Genomic DNA, 16,808 nt, shown 5'->3' on the forward strand with positions numbered 1-16,808 from the left:
AGAGTGCAACATCACAGTATGTTGATTTTGCATGTAGAACTGGACCATGAAATAGGGCATCTAGCCTGTCAAGTAGAGGCAGGTTTGGACTACAGACATCTCTGATTGGTCTGAATAACATGGTTTTATTAGTAAATTTAGGATATGTAGGATTACTTTGTGCTTTCTGATGTCATCCTTCAGAGTAGTTTGGAGAAAGAGGATTCAGATGGCATGTATACATGGAGGATTGTGGCCTTTTATCACCACTTTTTCTCCTCAGAAAAATAGTGGAATTCTGCAGTATGGTGTCAGTTGGGCACACAAGCCTCATCTTAGAATTCTAAATGTTTATATTACTTGGAAATTTGTTGCTTTAGACAATAGTTTGATTGGACCATTTTCTCCCTACCTAACCAGTCTGCATTTTCATTGTTCTTTCAATTTGAAGAGATTAAATGGATTTCTAAGCCAATCTCCACACAAAAAGAACAAGCATCTCTCAAATGAAGTTTGTTCCTCCTTGCCTATTTATATACATCACTAGCAGATTTTTGTTGTCTCTTGATCTCTTCCACAGAAACTAAATGGCAAACTTTGTAAAAGAAAGGATGTTATTGGGGCAATAAGAGGACCATGAAGAATCAAAGTTTTATTGCATATATTTTATGTTACTAAATTGTTCTAAATTAGCACTTTGAACATTACTGCTCAGTTGTTCATTACTATTAAAAAGACACTTGACTTTCAGTTCTTTAAACCCTTTAAAAGAAGCTGAATGATATGTCTTTCACTGACCATTTTTTCCTCTTTACATTTGTTAAGCATGGATTTCCCCCACTCCTCCATTTCTAATGAAGCTTAAAATTAATATGACTTTTTTGTTTACTTCCTTGCTTGATATTCACACAGCTCTAGAGATAAGATGAGTTCGTAAATTTCTGCTGTACAGCCAACAGTGGGACAAGATTTTTTAAAATTCAGGTTTCTTTCAGCAGGTACAGACTGCTACACCCAGTGATCAACTGCAGAGTAACAGGCCTATGGTTTTGGTTTTGTATATTATGACACAAGTGTATACACTGTTTGCCACTTATTAATATTTTTTGGTTTGGAATTTCTTATGATTGCTCTTTTTAATTACAATCTATTTGTTCAAAAGTATATAGTTTAAAGATGTTTCAGGACCAACAACCAGACCCACATGTTACTTTACAAATGCAGCAAAGCAGACCACCTCTGCTTCCTGTAGCAGACAAAACCACTTCTAACTCAGAGTTCAAATCCAAGAAACAGGTTTATTTCAGCAGGTACAGACTGCCACACCCAGTGATCAACTGCAGAGTAACAGGCCTATGGTTTGGCTATATTTATATTGATAAATGCAAAGCTTAAGTTTCAGTACAGTTTTTATACCCAAGATGACACACTGCTTTTATCAACACCCCCTTCCTCCTTTGCCTCATTATCCAAAATTAATTAATATCTATTAGGGCTGCCAAATGATTAAAAAAAATTAATTGTTAGATTAACAAAAACCACAATTATTTGCGCTTTCAATTGCATGGTTAAATAATAACAGAATATCATTCATTTAAATATTTTTGCATGTTTTCTACATTTTCAAATATATTGATTTTAATTATAACAGAATACAAACTGTACAGTGCTCACTTTATATTATTTTTATTACAAATATTTGCACTGGGATAAAAAAGAAAGAAATTGTATTTTTCAATTCACCTCAATACAAGTACTGTAGTGCAATCTCTTTATCATGAAAGTGTAACTTACAAGTGTACAGAGACCTTGTCTTTACAGAAAGTGTTAAAAGGGGGGTTAGTCATTGGCAAAAACACGTGGCAAGCTCTGAGCACGACCCCTAGTTCCAAAATATTTATGTGCATCCTGGTCTCTGGTGGTGTCCAAGTGCCTTGTGTCATGAAGTCTCTCATGTGGGTGCCCCCGCCCACGAGAGATGAGTCCATTACGATTGTCAGAGTGGGAGAAGATCAGAGGAAGGTCATCCCCAAGCAAAATCGTCGAGGGATAGCCACCATTGTAGTTTACAGATTACTTCTGGTGGGATGCTGAGCCAGGTGTGCATAGGATTGTGCACAGGAGTGTGCATGGGGAAGTAGACTCTTTGTAACCATAGTTGTAGACAGAGCAAGTTCAGCTGAGGAAAGGGTGCCATGTATGTGCAGGCCACCATGTGCCCCAAGAGAAAAAGGCAGATCATGTCCAAAATCCAAGGGTTGGAAAGTCACTGAAGTGATCAGCTCTCACATTGTCTGGAATCTGTCCCATGGCAGATAAGTTCGGGCAGATGTCGTGTATATGTTAGCTCCTATGAACTCCAGGGATTGTGTAAGGCAAAAAGTTAATTTTTCAAACGCTGATGTTGAATTCCAGGGGAAAAGGCATAGAAGGAGCTGGGACGCTGAGCCCCCGGGCCTCTTCTTTGGACCTTGCTGCTATCAGCCAGTCGTCTAGATATGGAAAAACGAGGATCCTGTGACATCAGAGATGAGCTGACGCCACAAAGAAAACTTTTGTGAACACTCATGGGGCAATGGTAAGTCCAAATGGGAGAACTCAGTATTGAAGATGTTGAGGTTCCACCTTGAACCTCAGGAACCTTCTGAGAGTGAGTGTATATAGATATGGCAGTAGGCGTCTTGCATATCAAAAGCCATAAACCACATTCCTTTTTCTATAGAGGGAATGATTGCTCCAAGTGTGATCATAGAATATCAGGGTTGAAAGGGACCTCAGGAGGTCATCTAGTCCATCCCCCTGCTCAAAGCAGGACCAATCCCTAACTAAATCCCCAAATCCCTAAATGGACCCCTCAAGGACAGAACTCACAATCTTGGGTTTAGCAGGCCAATTCTCAAACCACTGAGCTCTCTCTCCCCCTGGAATCTTGGTTTGGAAACTGAACAGTTGAAGCATGAGAGATCCAAGATCAGTCTCCATCCTCCATTCTTTTTGGGTACTAGGAAGTAGCTCGAATAGAACTCTGTGCCCTGCAATGGTTCCAGGATGGGCACCATAGCTCCCCTCCACAAAAGCAAGTCCATCTCTAGTTGGAGGATGTCATTGTGTAAGTGCTCCATGTGTGGACCACAGTGGAGTGTATGATGGGGGCATCGCTGTAAATTCTATGAGATAGCTGCTGTGAATAACATCTAGGACTTACTTGTCCATTGTTAAGACTTTCTATGCTGGCATAAAGAATTTGAGGCAGCCCTCAAAGGGGGTAGCCAGTAGGAGCACTGATGTACAGAATGGTTAATGGCTCTTTAATGACACTCAGACACCATTTATGTGACGATTGTGTGCGCTGCATGGATGACTAAGCAGTCGACGTAGGCAGGCGGGTTCTGTGGACCTTAGGGCATTTTTGAGGATGTTCATAGGTACATGGGTGGCATAGCTGTAGGGCCTTGTAATGTTGTTATTGGAGCAGGCGGTAAAACTTTCTCTTAGGTGCTGGTATGTAGATGCCCAGAGAGCTTAATGTGTCTCTAGAATCCTTTAAGGAGTGTAAGAATCATCTATGTTCTGGTTGAAAAGGTGTTATTTGTCGAATGGAAGGTCATCTATAGTGTTTTGCACCTCCCTGGAGAAGTCTGAGGAGTGTAACCAGGATTCCCTCTTAAGGACAATCCCAATTGCCAATACATGGCCTGATGGATCTGCTGAATCCACTATGACCAGTAGCATGGACCTGACGAGTAATATGACTTCCTTCAAAACCACCTGGAATTGGTTGCAATCTTGCGGTAGTAGTTTGTCAGTGATCTCAGCCCCTCATCCATAGTTGATAAAGTCATATCTGGCCATCAGGGCTAAGTAGTTGGAAATACAGAATTGGAGTCCTGCCAAGGAGAAGACCTTCCTACCCATTAAATCTAGTCTTTTGCCCTCTGGGGTGGGGCAGAGGTATTGTTGCTTGGATCACTCTGATGCTGCCTAGATGACCTGTGAGTTGGATAGAGAATGAGAGAATAAAACTCTGACTCCTTGCGGAGACATAGTGCCTCTTTTCAGCCCCTTTCAGAGTGTGTGCACAGGTTCTCCAATACATCTGTTAATTTATAAGGGGCCACAGGATTCTTTGCTGCTTTTATAGATCCAGACCAACACGGCTACCCCTCTGATATTTGATCAATAGGGCCACTCTCACAAGTACTGATGTGTGCAAGATGTGAAATAGCTGGAGTTGACTGGTGGGGAATTGTCTCAGGGCCCCTGGAACAATGCGATAGTCATGCTTCTGGAACGGGAGCAGTGGACTGTGTCAGACATTCGTATAATCCAGTACCCAGATCTGGGTACTGGGGAGGATGGGGGAGAGGAGGGACCATGCAGAAGCGAGAAATAACTGGAGACACCAGCAGCCTGCTGCACTCTATCACTTTGGGCAAAACCATGAGGTAATATAATTAATGCCAGTCAACACGGGTTTATGGAAAACAGATCTTGTCGTACAAACTTGATTTTTTTTTTAACAATACAAGTTTGGTTGATAAAGGTAGTAGTGTTGATTTAATATACTTGGGCTTCTGTACAACACTTCACTTGGTACCACAAAATATTTTGATTAAGAAACTAGATTGATATAAAATCAACATGGTGCATATTAACTGGATTAAATGCTGGCTAACTGATAGATCTCAAACTGTAATTGTAAACTGGAATAATCATCAAGCTGGTGTGTTTGTAAAGGGATCTGGTGGGAATCAGCCTATGCTATTTAACATTTTTGTCAATAACTTGGAAGAAAACAAAAATTACTTATCAAGCTTGCAGATGACAAAGACTGGGCTGTAGTAAATAATTAAGAGGACAGAACATTGATATAGAGCCATCTGGATCACTTAGTAAGCTGGACGCAAGAAAACATGTTTCACTACGGTCAAAGTAAGGTCATATATCTAAGAATCACATATGTGGTCCATTCATACAGCATGGTGGGGCTCTAAGCTGAGAAGCAGTGATTCTGAAAAACACTTTGTGGCCATTGTTGATAATCAACTGAACATGAGCTCCCAATGTGATGTTATGGCCAAAAGGGTTAATGCAATCTGTGGACGTATAAACAGGGAATACGTAGGGGGAGCTGACAAGTTATATTACCTCTGTATGTGGCAATAGTGTGAGCGCTACTGGAATATTGTGTCAAGTTCTGGTGTCCACAATTCAAGGATGCTGAAAATCTGAAGAAAAGAGCCACAAGAATGAATAAAGGATTGGAAAACATGCCATATAGTTAAGGCTATGATTTTCATGGGTATTTTTTAGTAAAAGTCATGGACAGGTCACCAGCAACAAACAAAAACTCATGGCCCGTGACCTGTCCATAATTTATATATAAATACCCCTGAATAAATCAGGGGTGGAGGAGGGCATGCCACAAAGGGCTGCTGCTGCGGGGGGACCGGGGCGGGGAAAGACAAGGGTCCACTGGGGGGGGCAGTGGCGGGTCCAGTGGCAGTGGTTGCTCCAGCTACCCCGGGACCACTTGTGCAGCAGCTGGTGTAGCTGGCCCTGGGGCCACCCCAGCACAACCGGTGCAGCTGGCTGTGGGTCCGACCAAGAATCTGGATGCAAAGCCGTTCCAGCAGCAGCCAGTGTGGCTGTCCCCAGGGCCACTCGAGCAGCTGGCCCTGAAGCCCTGCGCAGCCCAGGATGAAGCCACACAGGCCACTGCAGAAGTCACAGAGGTTGTGGAAAGTCACAGAATCCGTGATGTTCCATGACCTCTGTAACAGACACTGAGCCCCACATATAGTGAAAGACTCTAGGAGCTCAATCTGTTTAGAACAACAAAGAAAAGAGGAAGGGGTGAATTAATCACAGTCTGCAATGAAAATGGGGAATAAAAGTTTGATGAGAACGCTCTTCAGTCTAGTGAAGGTATAACAAGAGCTTATTGCTGGAGCTTGAAGCTTGACAAACTAAAAATAAGGTGTATATTTTTAACAATTACAGTAATTAATCATTGGAACAACATACCTGAGCTTTGGTCATCATGCAAAATTATCAAATCAAGACTGGATGATTTTTAAAAAACATCTCATTCAAATAGGAATTAATTCAGGGAAATCCCATAGTCTGTGTTATGCAGGAGGACAGGATAGATTATCACAATAGTCCCCTCTGGATTCATAATGCATACATCTATATTTTCTTTTTAACATAGGAAAAATCTCCAGTGTAATAATGGAGATTTAAAGCATACCAAAATTAAGAAAAAAGTATATCTCAATTGAATCAGTGTTAATTACTACAGGATTCATGACACAAGTGTTCATAATACATAAATAAATACAGCCAAAGCTTATTCGGATTCATGAAATTAGGAGACAAAAGGGTAACAACAAGGAGTTTAAGCATAAAAATACAAACACTTTTTCATGTTGTGGAAAAGTGTTACATCACTGGCTGAAAGACTGTCCAAAACGTATACCTGATAAAAGCCACTTTTCTAAACAAATAAGGCAATAAGGGAATAGTCATATCTGCTAACAAAAAAATCTGCATGCTGCGCAACACTGTACATGAAGTCAGGTATGCAAAAATCAGTTATTAAAATGTCTAGAGGCAAAAGAATATCATTAATGATACCTGATACTTTTCATCACTGAAATGCTCTATCAGAGGAAATATACTGAGATTAGTCATCAGCAGAATCTTCAATTTTATTAACTCTTTAAAAAGATGATTAACAAGGTGGGTGAGGTAATATCTTTTATTGGACCAACTTCCAATAAAAGAGACATGACCTCACCCACTTTGTCTTTCTAATATCCTGGGACCAACACAGCTACACACCACTGTATACTTTAAAAAGAGAGCTGAAAAAATATTCATTTACACAACAACAATGTTGTAGTAATATTTCAAACTTCTGCATTTTCCATCTGAGGACCTGACCCTACTTGACTTTTGGGTGGAGGTGTGTGTTGGGGGGGGGGGGTATTTTTTGGAGACGGGTGTTGAGGGAAGCTGGGGAGATTTTTTTTTTTAAAACGAATACCTGGTACCACAATCTCTGACACAATCATTAAAAGGTAGGAACAATAATCCATTAAAAGGCTGGAACCCAGAAGTAAGGGATCTGGTTCTACTAATGATTATAAGCAATGAAGAGACCATGGGTCTACCCAGGGACCTAATAAAACCAGGGAATGATAGGAAGGTTGTGGGTGTATAATAAGGTTGTAGATGGAACCTCAAATTTCAGTGAAAAAAATAGATCATTTTAGGTTTGTTTTCCAGATCTATCTGAAAGTTTTCTCCATAGTGAAGGTGTTCCAAACTTTGGTCACATTTTAAACATACACAGTATAATTAATACCACAATGTTTCATTCCAACTACTACAACATTTGATAATGACTTTTTTTTAACAAATCAAAGTGCACACACATGCCTGCACACAGGCACTATTCATCTGAAGCAAAACATACCTGTGTTCGAAGAATTTCACCTTTTGACAACTGCATATCACCGGTCAGCTCTTTCACAGTGATGCCTAGCGGCTCCAGACGCTTGCTGAAGTAATTTGTCATTTCAGCTGCCAAAGCCTTCATAGGAGCAACATACACAATCTGCAGCAAAAGGACACTAGCTTGATAAGTGAGCAAACTGCACAATGTCATTTGTTTCATGGCAACCAATAAAAATCACAATTTATTGTGAAACATGATTCTAGGCACTTACAGTGAAAAATCTTAATAGTGATATATGAAAAGTAGTTCTTTGTTAGATAAGTGTGCCGCTGTTTAGAGGACAATGGATTATGTTTATACAGCCTCATTACTTTGAGAATTGGTTCTGCATCAAAGCTAAATGTATTTTCATAGCTTTTCACATTGGTAATAAGATTTTCAGAACACAAATAGGAACTAGTTTAATAGTAATGAAGTAAATCACCAGCATTTTCTATGAGACCTGGAGAAGTATAATACCCTTGAAAACTTCTTGATTTCATATAATGTGTATAAATGTACAATGGGTTTTATCTTTTGAGTTAAAAAAGCTGGTTTGGGTTCATTGAATTCTTACCTTAAACTCATCCTTTTTGATAACTCCTTGCTGAACATGCTGGCGAATTTCATGCAGGACAGTTAGCATGGCAATGTTAGTTTTCCCAGCTCCAGTGGGTGCACAGATCAGCATGTTCTCATTTGTATTGTAGGCAGTCTCAAAAACTATTGATTGGATTCGGTTTAGTTTTTTCATGCCTTTAAATACAAGTTGCCCAATCTGAAAGAAAAAAGTATTGCAATGAAAATACAAGGACAGCAAAAATAGAGGGATAATTTTTGGATCTTCTTAGAAATTAGTCACAAGCAGGGCCGGCTCCAGGGGCTTTGCCCCTCCAAGCAGCCAAAAAAAAAAAAAAAAAAAGCCGCGATTGCGATCTGCGGCAATTCAGTGGGACGTCCTTCGCTCCGAGCGGGAGTGAGGGACCCTCCATCGAATTGCTGCCAAATCCCTGAAAGTGCCACCCCACTCCCGACTTGCTGCCCCAAGCACCTGCTTGATAAGCTGGTGCCTGGAGCCGGCCCTGGTCACAAGCCTTTGATCCCAAAAGGTTACGTCTACCATGCTGGAAACTTCACATTTCTTATGTATTCTTTTAAAATATTAACGTAAGTTACTTTTAACTACACCACTGTTATGTTTTTCACTTTTACTAAAAACACACTGACCAAACTTCATTAATAGTTAATGAATATTAGCATAAAAACAGTATTAATAGATTATATGACTTATGAATTTTAAGCATGACATAATTATTAGTGAGAAAATGTACGCCTTTATAGTGCTTTATACATTAGGAGAGATGTACTAAGTTTAAATTCTAAAGCCATCCTAAAAGCATAAAAAGGAAACAATACCCTCCTCCTCCTCTGATGCGAGGGCAGAGAGACCACCTTTAGGGCATTATCAGGCCACCACCTATGTATAGCATAGCTAAACAAAAAGTCCAAAATATAGACTAACATATTACAATAAAAAACAAAACAATATTAAGGTTACAAAGTCAATCACACAAAAATTAGGAAATGCCAGAATCAAGGTTGTCTTACTGCCTTATGTTGGGCATCTTTAGCGTATGCAATATAATTAGGGCCCTTCATTTTTGGTTTTTATTTTATTTAATTTTTCCCAGGAATTTACTGGTGTTTATTACTACAACCACAAAAGCAGGTGAAAATTGGTGGAAAAAACTATTATTTTTCTGGGTCAATAATCAGGGTTTATTTTGTTGGATGGAAGGACAAAGGAAAAAAGTATTCAGTAGATTAATGCTTGATGAATGGGATTCTATGTGGTTTGCTGCAGAACTAAACACAAAATGCCACTCTGAGTTTAAGAAAACAATCTCTCTCTAATCCCCAAATAAAACTTTTCATTTGAATAAGAGCAGTTTACCGTTTAGACTTAGAACTATTAGCCTATAAATATTTACATTTAATAACTGGGCCACACCATTTACAGCATATACACTCACTTCATCCTTTCTCCTGTTTCGTTTTTTAAAAGCTTTCAAATACATCCTTGTGTTCTGAAAAGTATTCTGACAGATTTTTGTTTTTTCCATTGTGTCAGATATTTAAACCATTCTCTAACAACTTGAAATATGTACATAGTGGGTGTCATGGTATCTTTCCCCAATCTGAACCTTAGAGTCCATAAGTTGGGGTACCAGCATGAATTCCCCTAAGCTTAATTACCAGCTTAGATCTGATAGCTGCCACCAATCAGGACTTGGAGTGCCTGATACACTCTGGTCCCCCCAAAACCTTCCCTAGGGACCCCCAAGACCCAGCCCCCCTGGATCTTAACACAAGGAAACTAAACTCTTTCCCTCACCAGTGCCTCTCCTAGGCTTTCCCTCCCTGGGTTACCCTGGAAGATCACTGTGATTCAAACTCCTTGAATCACAACACAGAGAAATCAGTTTGTTCCCCCCCACTTCTCTTCCCCTCCAGGTGTTCCCTCCCTGGGATCCTGGAGAGAGAGACAGATTCAAGCTCCATGAATCTAAAACAAAGGGATTCCACCCTTCTCCCCTCCCTTCTCCTTCCCTGTTAAGTACAGACTCAATTCCCTTGAGCCTCAACAAGGGGAAAAAAATCAGACAGGTCTTAAAAACAAAACTTTTATTAAAAAGAAAGAAAAAGTAAAAGGTGTCTCTGTAATTTAGATGGTAAAAGTTACAGGGTCTGTCAGCTTATAGAAACTGGAGAAAAAGCCTCCTCCAGCAGAAATACAATTTAAAATACTTCCAACCAAATACACATTAGAACTCTACCAGCCAGATACACATTTGCAAATAAAGAAAACCAATTAAAAAGACTAAACCACCTTTCTACTTGCACTTACTACTTGAATAGAAAATTAGAGCCTGTAGTATGTCCGGTCACTCTCAGATCCCAGAGAGAACGCAGACAAAGAACAAAGAACACACACACACAAGCTTCCCTCCACCCAGAGTTGAAAGCATCTTGTCTCCTGATTGGTCCTCTGGTCAGCTGTTGTTTGTTAACCCTTTACAGGTGAAAGAGACATTAACCCGTAGCTATCTGTTTATGACAGTGGGAGTGAGATTCGTCAGTACATTAAGATGCGCATGGACTTCAAAGCTTGGCATGTGAGCCTGTTTGTTTATTGTATCTTCTAGACTAATACATAGCTTTACTTCAACAGACAGCTCTGTGTATACACTCAGACTAATGTATTATCACAGAACATATCATGAAAGCTCATACTTTCCTAATAAAACAAATTATTTTTTATATATTGAATGATACAAAAGTAGGTAAAAATCAGAAAAATATGAATAATATTTTTTGTAAAATCTGAGTGTTTGTTTTTTTGGATTTTTTTTTCTTTTTTTTGGTTTGGTTTTTTGTTTTTGGTAAAAATCAGACAGTACTATTACTTTTCCCACAACAGCCAGTGTCATGCAGTGGAGACTGTTGTCTGTGGGTATATATACACTGCACACTAAACCCAGGCTCTGACTCAGGTTTGAGCCCAAGACACCTTTCTGCTCATATACAAATCAGTTTGACTTGGGTGAGCAAACTCAGGTCCTAGGACCCTGCTGTGACTCTGGTCCAAGCCCTGTCATTTTGCAGCGTGGATGCAGTTCAAGCCACAGATCTGAGTCAGAAAGTCTGTGTAATCACTATGGACATGTAAGCACGGCTATGAGACCAAGGTCCAGCAACTGCAAGCCCAGGTTTATGATGCAGTGTGGATGTTTAAATAATGATTTGGAAATACTGAGTTCACAGGCCCAGGTCCCTACAGATGCAGGTTTCACATGCAATATGGACATACTCTGTAGGACCCCTGCTTCATATGTGGCAGAAGTTGGAGGGTGCCTAGTCAATGACGCAGAGTATTGCAGGAAGAGAAAGGATGATCTCCTAAGAATGGCCATACTGGCTCACACCGATAATCCATCTAGCCCAGTAGCCTGTCTTCCAGCAGTGAGCAATGCCAGGTGCTTAAGAGGAAATGAACAGAAAAAGTAATCAACTGATCCATCCCTCGTCGCCTATTCCCAATTTCTAGCAAACAGAGGTTAGGGACACTTCAGAGCATGGTTTTGCATCCCTGTCCATCCTGGCTAATAGCCATTAATGGACTTTTCCTCCATTAATTTATTTAGTTCTTTTTTAAACTGTTATAGTCTTGGACTTCACAATACCCTCTGGCAAGAGTTCCAGAGGTTGACTGCGCATTGTGTGAAGAAATACTTCCCTTTGTTTGTTTTAAACCTGCTGCATATTAATTTCATTTGGTGACCCCTCATTCTTGTGTTATGAGAAGGAGCACTTAATACTTCCTTGTTTACTTTCTCTACAACAGTCATGATTTTATAGATTTCTATCATATCCCCCTTTAGTTGTCTCTTTGCCAAGCTGAAAAGTCCCAATCTTATTAATCTCTCCTCATACTGAAGCTGTTCCATACCCCTAAATCATTTTTTTCTGGTCCCTTTCGGGACCTTTTCCAATTCCAATACATCCTTTTTGAGATGGGACAACCAGATCTGCAGGCAGTATTCAAGATGTGGGCATATCCAAGATTTATATAGAGGCAATATGATATTTTCCCTATTACCTATTCCTTTCTTAATGATACCCAGCATTCTGATAACCTTTTTAACTGCCACTGGACATTGAGTAAAGCAGTTCCTCGGCTGAGTGGGAAAGTAGGCTCAGCTGTGGCCATGCCCCAATGAGGGCTCAGCTGGCCCTTATAAGAAGGCAGTGGGCCAGGAGCAAAAACAGACACACTCTCTAGCCTGTTGAAAGAGAGGGACCTGGCTACTGGGAACATACCAAGGTAGATGAGCTGAAGCAGGGTTGGGGGAAGGCCCAGGGAGCTGGGGAGCTCTGCCCTGGAAATTCCCAGGCTGTGGCCTAGTGAAAAGCCAAATAGGTACTAGAGTTGCAAGGGGAAGCCCAAAGGGGTAGGCAGAAGCAGCAGGTCCAAAATCCTTTGCCTGTGATGAGTGGCATTTGTACTGCAGTCTGCCCCAGTGAATGGCAGCTAGATGGAGACTGGGCAGTAGCCAAAGACTGAGGCGACGTGGGGATAGCGGGTGGGGATTCCCTGGGGAGGGGAGACCCAGATACTGAGAAGTGTACTGCCAGGGGACTGCACCCCAGCATGCAAGGGGCACCGGTTCTGGGAGGGACTTGGGGGCCAGGAAAAGCAGGACACCGGCCTGCAGAGGGTGCTCAGACAGCTGGAGAGCTAATTCCCCAGGACGCCAGCAGGAGGTGCCGCAGGAGTGAGTCCTGCACAGTTACATCACCTCACTGTTTACTCCTTTTTCCACATCATTTATGAATATGTTGAACAGTACTGGCCCAAGTATAGATCTAAGTTCCCTCTAAGCTGCACAGCCATGCAGCAGACTATCACGGGCCACGCAAGCAGGGAGAGGTGCCTCTCCCCTGGTCCCAGCCTCGGCGCTGTCGCAGCAAGAGAGAGCTGGAGGGAGTCCTCTATCCCTGCTGCAGCCCAGGGACAGCCTGCACCCCAAACTCATCATCTCCAGCCAGAGCTCTCACCCCCACACAGCTTTGACCCAGCTCTGAGTCCCGTCCTGCACCCAAACCCCTCATCCCCAGCTGCACCCCAGAGACCAACCCCCCAGCCAGAGCCCTCACCCTCCCACACTCCAATCCTCTGTCCTAGCCCTGAGCCCCCTCCCGCACTCTGAACCCCTCGCCCCACCATGGGCCATACATCACCTCCACATAGCAAAATTCATTCCACACATGGTTGTAAAAAAATTAGAGGGAACAGTGGTACAGACTCCTTGGGGACACCATTATTTACATCTCTCCATTCTGAAAACTGACCATTTATTCTTACCCTTTGTTTCCTATCTTTTAACCAGTTATCAATCCATGAGAACACCTTCCCTCTTATCCCATGACAGCTTACTTTGCTTAAGAGCCTTTGTCAAAGGCTTTCTGAAAATCTAAGTACACTATATCCACTGGATCATACTTGTCCACATGCTTGTTGACCCCCTCAAATAATTTTCTAGATTTGTGAGGCATAATTTCCCTTTACAAAAGCCATGTTGACTCTTCCCCAACAAATCATGTTACACTACCTGTCTGATAATTTTGTTCTTTACTGTAGTTTAAGCCAGTTTGCCTGGTGCTGAAGTTAGGTTTACAGACTAGTAATTGCCAGGATCACCTCAGGAGCCTTTTTCTAAAAATTGGTGTCACGTTCGCTATCCTCCAGTCATCTGGTACAGAAGCTGATTTAAATGATATGTTTCATACCACAGTTAGTAGTTCTGCAATTTCACATTTGAGTTCCTTCAAAATTCTTGTGTGAATACCATCTGGTTTTGGTGACTTATTACTGTTGAGTTTATCAATTTATTCCAAAACCACCAGATTGTCACCTAAAAATAATGGCTCAAGTTTGGAAATCTTCCTCAGATCCTCAGCCATAAACACTAATGCAGAAAATTCATTTACATTCAGGAGTGTTCCTCTGGCATCTCCATTGTCCAGTAGTCCCACTGATTGTTTAGCAAGCTTCCTGCTTCTGATATAATTAAAAAAAAAACTGCTAATACTTTTTGAGTCTTCAGCTAGTTGTTCTGCATATTCTTTTTTGGCCTTCCTAATTATATTTTTACACTTCATTTGCCAGAGTTTATGCTCCTTTCTATTTTCCTCACTAGGATTTAACTTCCACTTTTTAAAGAATGCCTTTTTGTGTCTCTCAACTTCTTTTACTTTGTTGTTTAGACACGGTGGCACTTGTTTGGTTTGTCACTATGTTTTTCTAATTTGGGGTATACATTTAAGTTTAGCCTCTGTTACGGTGTCTTTAAAAACTCTCCATGCAGCCTGCAGGGATTTCACTTTTGGCACTGTACCTTTTAATTTCTGTTTAACTAATTCCTTATTTTTGTGTAGTCGCCCTTTCTGAAATTAAATGCTACCATGGTGGGCTGCCGTGATGTCTCCCCTCCACATCCCAGGGATGTTAAATCTAATTATATTATGGTCACTATTACCAAGTGGTTCAGCTATATTCACCTATAGGACCAGACCCTGCATTCCACTTAGGACTAAATCAAGAATTGCCTCTCCTCTAGTGGGTTCTAGGACTAGCTGCTACAAGAAGCAGTCATTTAAGGTGTCAACAAACTTTACTTCTGCATATCATCCTGAGGTAAAATGGGGATAGTTGAAATCCCCCTTATTACTGACTTTTTTATTTGTGCAGCCTCTCTAATCTCCCTAAGCATTTCAGAGTCACTATTGTCATCCTGATCAGGTGGTCAGTAATATATCCCTACTCCTATATTCTTATTATTCAAGCATACTACCTATCATAACCTTATTCCCAGATCTGGACCTTAGCGTCCAAAATATGGGGGTTAGCATGAAAACCTCCAAGCTTAGTTACCAGCTTGGACCTGGTACTTGCTGCCACCACCCAAAAAATTAGAGTGTTTTGGGGCACTCTGGTCCCCCTGAAGAACCTTCCCTGGGGACCCTAAGACCCAAATCCCCTTGAGTCTCACAACAAAGGGAAATAATCCTTTTTCCCTTCCCCCCTCCAGGTACTCCTGGAGAGATACCCAGACACAAGCTCTGTGAAACTACACAGAGTGACTTCCCCTCTCTGTTCCCAGTTCTAGAACAAAAAGTACTTTCCTCTTCACCCAGAGGGAATGCAAAATCAGGCTAGCCAATTCAACACACACACAGATCTCCCCGATCTCTTCCTCCCACCGATTCCCTGGTGAGTACAGACTCAATTTCCCTGAAGTAAAGAAAAACTCCAACAGGTCTTAAAAAAAGTTTTATATAAAAAGAAAGAAAAATACATACAAACGTGCTCTCTGTATTAAGATGATACAACACAGGGTCAATTGCTTAAAAGAATATTGAATAAACAGCCTTATTCAAAAAGAAGACAAATCAAAGCACTCCAGCACTTATATTCATGCAAATACCAAAGAAAAGAAAATCATAGAACTTACTATCTGATCTCTTTGTCCTTATACTTAGAAACAAAAGATTAGAAAGCAGAACTACTTCTCCAAAGCTCAGAGACAGCAGGCAGAGAGAAAACAAAGACCCCAGACACACAATTCCCTCCACCCAAAGTTGAAAAAATCCGGTTTCCTGATTGGTTCTCTGGTCAGGTGTTTCAGGTGAAAGAGACATTAACCCTTAGCTATCTGTTTATGACACTACCCATAGAGATTTACTACCCATAAAGATTCTATGGTACAGTTTGGTTCATTTAAGATTTTTACTTCATTTGAGTCTACACTTCCTTTCACATATAGTGCCACTCCCCCTGCCCTGTCCTTCCGATATATTTTCTATCCAGGTATTACTATGTCCCATTGAATAGCCTCAATCCACTAAATTTCTGTAATGCTTATTATATCAATATCCTCATTTAAAATCAAGGCACTCAAGTTCACCCATTATTTAGACATATACAAATATTAGAAGCTCTTTAAAAAATTGTCACTTTTTAGCTGTCTTCCATTACGTGATGTAATTGAATGGGACTCTTTTTCATTTGACTGTTTCTCATCAGATCTTACCTGTATTTTATCATCTTCCAGTCTCTCCTCCTTATTAGGACATAGAGAATCTCCATTAATAGAGCCTCTCCTAAGGGATGTCTCTGTCCAAATCATGTGCTCCTCCACACCTGTTGGCTTTCGCCCAGCCTTTTTGTGAAAAAAGTATTTGTCCATGGCAATTTGTCTCATGTTTTTTTCTGTGAGAAGGTAGAGATTATCTGGTTTCACTTACACAGTTATTGTGGCATTTGATGAACTGGACAAGGTACACCAATGCTGCATGTGTAGGACCAAGGAATCTTGAAAGGTATGTTGTGAGGGGTATACGTCATTGTAGTAGTGAGATATATCTGCAGGTTTTGCATCTGTTCTGGCAGAGTACAGTACTACTTTGAGTTGGTGTGTCATGGTTTGTGGGCAGCTTGCTTCTGATGAAGAGCTTGGAGAGGTTGGGGGCAGGGGCACAGTTTGAAAGGCAGACAAGAAAGATTTCTTTCAGGATGTGAAATATAGATTATAATTGTTTGATACCCCATTGGGTTCCTGTGTGGGGTGATAGATGACACATAAGGATGTGAGGTCAGTGATTCTCCCCATCCTCCCCCTGTATTAAAGCTGGTTCTCTCAGGGTATTTGGGTGGCCCATTCCATGATACAATCTACTTCTTTGGTGGAGTGTCCTTGTTTGG

At 41.0% G+C, this 16,808-nt stretch overlaps 1 protein-coding gene across 1 annotated transcript in view; it reads right to left on the reverse strand.

The window, feature by feature from the left end:
* The window catches only part of ASCC3 (activating signal cointegrator 1 complex subunit 3), a 544,482-nt gene that overhangs the window by 382,187 nt on the left and 145,487 nt on the right, over positions 1 to 16,808 (reverse strand). Inside the window, exons 9-10 of the mRNA XM_030556009.1 lie at positions 8,061 to 8,261; positions 7,463 to 7,603 (exon numbers count right to left, since the gene is read on the reverse strand). Of these exons, the coding sequence (XP_030411869.1) occupies positions 7,463 to 7,603; positions 8,061 to 8,261 (342 nt within the window). The remainder of the gene's footprint in view (positions 1 to 7,462; positions 7,604 to 8,060; positions 8,262 to 16,808) is intronic.

This window comes from Gopherus evgoodei, chromosome 3, assembly GCF_007399415.2.
Source record: "Gopherus evgoodei ecotype Sinaloan lineage chromosome 3, rGopEvg1_v1.p, whole genome shotgun sequence".
Lineage (NCBI taxonomy): Eukaryota > Metazoa > Chordata > Testudines > Testudinidae > Gopherus > Gopherus evgoodei.